This window comes from Hibiscus syriacus, unplaced genomic scaffold, assembly GCF_006381635.1.
Source record: "Hibiscus syriacus cultivar Baekdansim isolate YM2019G1 unplaced genomic scaffold, ASM638163v2 tig00111356_pilon, whole genome shotgun sequence".
Taxonomy (NCBI): Eukaryota; Viridiplantae; Streptophyta; class Magnoliopsida; order Malvales; family Malvaceae; genus Hibiscus; species Hibiscus syriacus.
This window is the reverse complement of record NW_024063068.1, coordinates 1,040,563-1,048,093: the sequence shown is the minus strand read 5'-3', so window position 1 is coordinate 1,048,093 and position 7,531 is coordinate 1,040,563. Positions and strand designations below refer to the sequence as shown.

Genomic DNA, 7,531 nt, shown 5'->3' with positions numbered 1-7,531 from the left:
GTTTTGAAATCTCACGAAAATTAATAATAAAAACGGATCCGAATGCTAATATATATACATATATTTCATTTTTATTTTACTGTTAAAATATATAAATATTCTTTTTTTAAATAATTTTAAATGAATACAAGGTAATATATGTTTGAAAATTTAATCATTTGATAATAAACGTCTATATCTCTATATACGTAGTGTTCGAATTCGAGACATCAAGAGTTAACAACAATTCCTTAATTATTGAGGTCGTTAAATTGATGCATATGAATATTCTTTTTAATAACATTTTAAAGAAAATTAAATTCAACTTTATAGTATAACTTACCATGCTCTAACTTGTGGATAAATATGAAGTTATGAAAACGAGAATAAAAACTTATCTAAATGCTAACTTCAACTTTTATAATCCGACAGAATATATGGTTTTAAATATGATACAGCATATGTTCTTCCTATTTGAATGTTTCTTTATTGTTTTGTTTTTATTTGGATCAAAGATTTTTTTTGAATAAAAAAACTTAATTTTAACGGAGATTTGTTAAATTTTATAGTATGAATTTAGTTGACACATCAATTTTACTGTTTACAATATCAATAAACATATAAAGAAATAATTTATTAGATTTTGGGTAAAGCACACAAATGGTCCCCCGACTATAGGTCATTATTTTGTTGAGCCCTCAACTATTAAAAGATATAAAATAATAATCCGACTATTCATATGTTTCAAATTTGATCTTTACATTGATGGACGTCTAAACTGAACATTAATTTGTTTACTATGATATGATAAAATCATATTTTAATGAATTCTATTAGCATTGTCGTTATGTAAACAAAGAGTCGATCTATAAATGCAGCTTAAACAATTATATAATCAAATTTTATCATATATCAGTTAACATGTCAACGTCTAGCTCAAAAGACCCACAATCATTTAACTAAAAGAGACAAGTTTGAAACATATGAATAGTCCGGTGACCATTTTGTAACTTTTAAAAATCAAGGACTCGAGAAACAACATCCTAAAATTAAAGAAGTATTTTGTAACTTTTAATAGTGAATAAAACATCTTCTTATAGATTAAATATCATTTATTTATTGTATGCAATTAATTGCATTTCAATCTAAGTAATGGCTTCTACCTTAAGGAACACCCCTTACCTGAGAATAAAGTTAGAAAACAATAGAATCAATCACAGCGAAACCTTCCACTATCTTTCTTTTATTCCCTCCTGCCTTTATATCCGAACTCGGTTCCCTTGAAGAAAACGATAGCAAGACCATAAGCGCAACAAAACAAAGAAAATGTGCTGCTTTACCTTCAAGCCTAAGACTTCCAAAACCTCCGCTCCAATGCAAGGTTTCTCAGCCGAACCAGTATCCAAGAACCTCAAACAAGACCTTCTGCTGCAGATCCCACGATGCACGGTCTACTTAATGGACCAAGGAGAAGCCTTGGAACTCGCCAGAGGCGACTTCAAACTCGTTAAGATATTAGACGACGACGTTCCGCTCGCCACCATCGTTAAAGTCACCGACCATCTTCAATGGCCATTGACGAACGACGAGCCGGTGATCAAGCTCGATTCGTTTCACTACCTGTTTTCGTTGCCGGTGAAAGATGGGAAGCCACTCAGCTATGGCGTGACCTTCGAGCGGAACGGCCATGGGAAAAGCTTGGGGTCTTTGGATTCGTTTCTGAAGGAACACTCGTGCTTCTCCGGTATGGCTTCGACCGGAGACAAATATGTGGATTGGAAGGCTTATGCTCCGAGGATTGATGATTATAACAATGTTTTGGCCAAGGCCATCGCTGGAGGGACGGGACAGATTGTCAAGGGAATCTTTCAGTGCAGTAACGCTTATACTAGCCAGGTTCAGAAAGGAGGAGAAATCCTTCTAAATCAACCTCCAGCCAAGACTTATGGGATCACACCAAGTAACAGCAACAAAAACATGGAACCCAACAATAACCTTAAACGGTATTTCTTCTCTATTAATATTTTGTCAACTTTTGACCTAATTTTTGCATTACAACGTGGTAAATGAGATGAGATAGTCGCTAACTATTCAACTTCGATTCTATCATAGCTTGTCTTATTCCTATATTGAATTGATTCGATTTGAAATTGAGATGACTTAAATTCTTAATAAATTGAAGCGAGTTATTTAATATCCGACTAAAAGAGTTCATGAGCAATTGAAAAAAAATAATATATTGAAGTTTTGAATTTAATTATTAATATTATTAACATTTATGTGTTATTCTTTTTAAGAAAATATATATATAATATAATATTTTCATATACTTAAGGTTCAGGTTCTAGTTTGAGTCTGAGTTTCAATCAAGTTAATTATGGGAATATTTCGAGTTCAAATTTTTTCGAGCTCGAGTCGAGTTGAACTTGAAAACTTTAAGCTCGCAAGCTTTCGATTCAAACTTCAATTTTTAATATTTTGAGTTTGTGTCAAGTTGATAATATGAAACTCACGAGTTTTCAAATTGTGTCGAACTCAATTTTACACTTTTCAAATCGAGTCAAGTTCAATGATGTTCAAACTCGACTCGGCTCATTTACAACCCTAGTTAGTAGAGAAAAGATTGATGTTAATGTTATTATTGGGTGTGATGCAGAGTGAGAAATGTGTCGAAAATGACTGAAAAGATGAGCAAAACGATGCTTGATATGGTTGGTGCGGCTAGTGGAACAGTGATGGGTCCTCTGGTGAATTCCAGGCCTGGGAAAGCTTTGCTCTCCATGGTTCCAGGCCAAGTTCTTCTGGCCTCGCTTGATGCTGTTAGTGAGTAACATCAAACCTAAGCTTTTTAGTACCCCAATTCCATTCGATTTATTTATTTATTTTTTTCTCACCTCTAAAAGAGAGTGATATATATGGCGACTGCATTTTTGGTTTGATGTTTGGCAGACAAGGTTCTTGACGCCGCTGAAGTTGCTGAGAAGCAAGCTTTATCTGCAACATCTACTGCTGCAACCAGAATGATGACAGAAAGGTAACACGACCCTTAGTGCTACTACTATTTTTCATTTTTTGGGTATATACTTGTTTAGTAGACTAGCTTTTATTTTTATTCTTATTTGGTCACCCGATTTTTTTTAAAATTATGTTTAATATTACGTTTCGTATTTATTTTGATTACTCACTGTTAAAAATTAACAATGATTCTGATGTATCTCCATAAAATAATATTACATCACTGATTTTTTTTAAATGTTTACCGTTAATTTTTTTAACAAAACAAATTCTATTTTATTAGGGGACTTATTATTTCTTACTTAAACTCTCAAAATCTGATTTGATTCGATTATATTTAAATTCTATATAATTTAATTTAGTTATAAAAGATAATAAACTCACATTTAATTCAAATTTATAAATTATCTGTACTTAAAATATCAATTAACCCAAAATCGAGCAACAAACTTCAAATAATTCAAATCAATCTGAACTTAAATGATGTTTTGGTTTGACATTTTGAAATATGAAAGTGCAGGTACGGAGAAAGAGCAGGGGAAGCCACAGAAGATGCGCTAGCAACAGCAGGGCATTTCGCAAACACTGCTTGGAATATTGTCAAAATAAGAAAGGCATTCACTCCTTCCTCCGGTGCCACTTCCGGCTTACTGAACAACGCAGCCAGGAGGACATCTAACACTTTCAACTGATTTTATCATTCCCTATAAACCTAAAATATCTATACAGTACATTAACATCCTTTAAATATTTTTAAATAAACTAATAATTAAATATATTTGTGTTAACCAACGGGGCTTTTCCATTGGTAAGTAGTTTGATAACACTTAAGCAAGGTATCTAGTTCGAGTTCTTGTGTATACAAAAAATTTCTATTAAGAGATTTACCTACTAAAATTAAGTATGTGATTGGTCCGGATTAATTTTAGTCTGGATTAATTAGGATGAAACCTTAAAACGGAGAGGGTAACAAAAAACAATATTCCTATTTGTGTTAAATATAATTACTTCACATCGTTAGATAGTGGATAATCAATATTAAAATATTTATAGTTTTAAATTATAGTATTCCATGAAATTTTAATTGTGTATTGTTTTTTTTTTATAAAATTCGTTAGTTTTATTAAATAGATGAACCATTCATAATTACAATGAAGGTTTCTAATCTTAAACGTAAACTAAATATATAATTATAATATTTTTTATAATGATTAACATTAAAACTAGTCACTTAAGAAAAGATCACACTAGGATCATAAAAGAAAAAAAGGTTAAAAAACCTAACAAAAAAACTCAAACAAAATATAGATACGAACACTGACGGATCTAGAAATATATTTCAGGGTGGGCACACATATGTTAACAACATAAAATTTTTAAATGACATTGGTACAAATAAAATTTCATGGTGAAAACCGTCCATAAAATAAATAACTATTCAAATAAAACTTAGATTTTAAGGTGGGCACGAAAAAATTCAGGATGGTCACCATTAGTAAAATAAGTAACTAATCGAAGAAAATTCAGATTTCAAGGTGGGAACGTGCCCACTCTCACCAAGTTGTGGTTTCGCCACTGTATACGAACCGATTTGACTGCGTCGACAAATGAATCACAAAAGGAGATCAAACTACTGAAAGACCATCGACAAATCACAAATCAGAGTCGAGCAACGTGAAAAAAAAACTATCCACAAACATAAATCACGTATCCAAATCCAATCCAAGGTTCCAAAGTTGAGAAGATCAACATGATAATAAATAAGCATCACCTTGATTAGCCGTGATGTCAAATTCAACAATGAAAAAAAAATGTAAATTAAAACAAGGATCAAACAACCGAAAAATAAAAAATGTGTCATAAAAATATAGTTATTTAAAATTAAAAAATAAAACAAAAACAAAGATTTAATATAAAAAATAAAAAAATAATAAATAACGGCGATAACCAACACAAAAATTATTTTTGTAGACTGTCAAACAAGAATGAAGAAAGAGAAAGGAAAACTTTAGAGTTTTTAAGAGAAATACATTTCATAAAATTACAATTAGCAAATATTAAAATTAAAAAAAAAGAAACAAAGATATAATATAAAAATAAAAAAATATTGACTATCGACAACTAATATATATTAATATTGTCACCCTCGAAACAAAATAATAAAGGAATAATTGGAGTAGAGGAAAAGAACTATGGAAAAAACTAAGGAAGTGAGAGGCATTTAAAATTATCCAAAATATATTAATCTTTTCTTGTGAAAGTAATTATGATAACATCTTTATATGACTAGGATTTATTTGTTTGTTTCACAGAAGCAGTGAATTTTATTAAAAATAAAAAATATTTAAATTATAATGAATGTTTATAATTACAATCGTAAATTAAATACATAAAAAGATATTTTTATAAGCAATAAAATTAGTCACTTAAAATCATATAAGGAAAAAAGTTAAAAAAATATAACAAAATAAACTCGGATAAACAATAGATACGAATAAATCTAATCGCATCATCAAATAAACTATAAAAAGAGAAGAAGCCATTTAAAGACCACGTACAATTGGGATATAGATTTATTTTTAGTTGTGATCGGTGTTTGTTGATATTTCTAAATTACGGTACACGAACATAATTTTTTAATGATAATGTGATTCTCTTTTAATAGGGTATGAATTTTTTATTGATATTTCTTTTACATAATATTTCGATTATTCACGATTTTTACATTTTAAAATTAAAAATAACTATTTGAGCACATTGAAATTTAAGTTTTATAAATTGTAATAATAATATCAAATGAATTAGAATTCAAACAACCTGTTTATAAAATTTAGAAATTAAGTACGTAGATGAATTAACTAAACATAGATTAATTAGGTAGATGGTTAAAAATTAAGTATTAATTTTTTGTATTTTTATATTTTAAAATAAATAATTAAAAATCATTCAATTAAAGATTTAATACAAATTCATTAAAATATCAGATAACTTTTTTATCACTTCACTATAATAATATAATATAATTTTAAAAAAATTAAATAAAAATATTTTCACATATAATATAAATATTAAAAATATTATTATCATTATATCAATCCATTCTGAGTCTTTTGCTTACCACAGGAAAAATTTAGAATTTCTTTTATTACGTCTGTAAAAAGATTGTTTTGAACTAAGTTGAACCTTCTATTTGAAAATATTTTAACATATATAATATTATTAGTTAACCAATTAATAATATATTCACTCATTCAATTTAATAATATTTTAAAATGTTTTCTGCACACGTTATTCAAAAATCGATGAATTATAAAATATTTCTGAATTTCTAATACTTAAAATTTTCAAAAAAATATATAGAGAAAACATTTACGAAAGAGAAAATTAAAATATATAAAATCCATCATGAAGTCACAACTAGCTTGACGTGACCTCTAATAAGTCAATGTGACCTACTAGAGTCAAATACATCGTTGTCTGATCATATCTACTTAGTAGCTAGTTTACGAGTAGTCATTATGACCTTAAGATTGACACATGCATTAAGGGTCATTATAAAATTTCTTAAAAAAAATCGATAGACGAGACACAACCTCAATGAAACCACCTCACTCTTACTCTCCTCTATTTTACCTCCTTATTCTCCTTTATTCTACCTCCTTATCAAAAAGGTGAACCACCATTAGTTAGCACAACTAATCTGGTCCCATTAATAAATGATACGATGAGTGTGGAATACTCCCCATAAAAAAATAATAAGTCGGAATATACCTATATAAATGAAAAATAAAAAACACCATCCTTCTTCAAATTGTACATAACATGTTGTGTTATATTTAGGAGATGACTACAAAAATGAGACGCATAGTTTGCATGTCGCCTGAAGATTCCTCAAACAACAACATGGATGGTGTCACGTGCTCTTCTTATATGGATTACTCTTCCTACGAGCATGCGAAAAGACAAGTAGCATTGACTAGAGCATTGCTCACTTGAAGCATGCCCTTTCCACTTGCCCCCAATTCAAGCCTATGCAACTACAACCAAGAAACAGATCAAATATATAGACAAAGAACTTGTCCAATGTCTCCTTTAGGCATCACTACCATTGCATCGTTATCATGAAAAATTATCACCACCATAACATCACGAACACTTGAGGTAGCCTCTAAAAACAAGTAAGTCACTGAGAAAAATTTAAGATAATATTTATCAGCTGACAATTATAGGAGTTGCCTTCTCAAAAGCTTCAGAGGTTGCCTTGAAATAAGGGACCTTTATATTGTAAAGCAAAGCCAAGCCTATGATGACAAGAAAGCTCCCTGATCGCTCCTCTAAACTTTGTAAGCTACAATATTATAACATCATTTTCATATTATAACATCATTTTCAGAAAAACAATATGATCCAAAAATAGTAGTAAAGGTTCATAGTATAAATATATGTGTATAATAACACGAGTTAAAAAGTCCAAAATCAGTAAAAACATAATAACCCAAAGTCCCATATAAATATATGAAAATAAAATAATGGTATA

At 29.4% G+C, this 7,531-nt stretch overlaps 1 protein-coding gene across 1 annotated transcript; it reads left to right on the top strand.

Annotated features, from left to right (window-relative positions):
• The first annotated feature begins 1,283 nt into the window (after positions 1 to 1,283).
• On the top strand, positions 1,284 to 3,789 carry LOC120159264 (senescence/dehydration-associated protein At4g35985, chloroplastic-like). The gene is made up of 4 exons (XM_039169897.1): positions 1,284 to 1,982; positions 2,636 to 2,802; positions 2,929 to 3,013; positions 3,515 to 3,789. Exons 1-4 carry the CDS (start codon positions 1,306 to 1,308, stop codon positions 3,684 to 3,686), a joined length of 1,101 nt encoding a protein of 366 aa, XP_039025828.1. The 5' UTR covers positions 1,284 to 1,305; the 3' UTR covers positions 3,687 to 3,789.
• Positions 3,790 to 7,531: the final 3,742 nt, after the last annotated feature.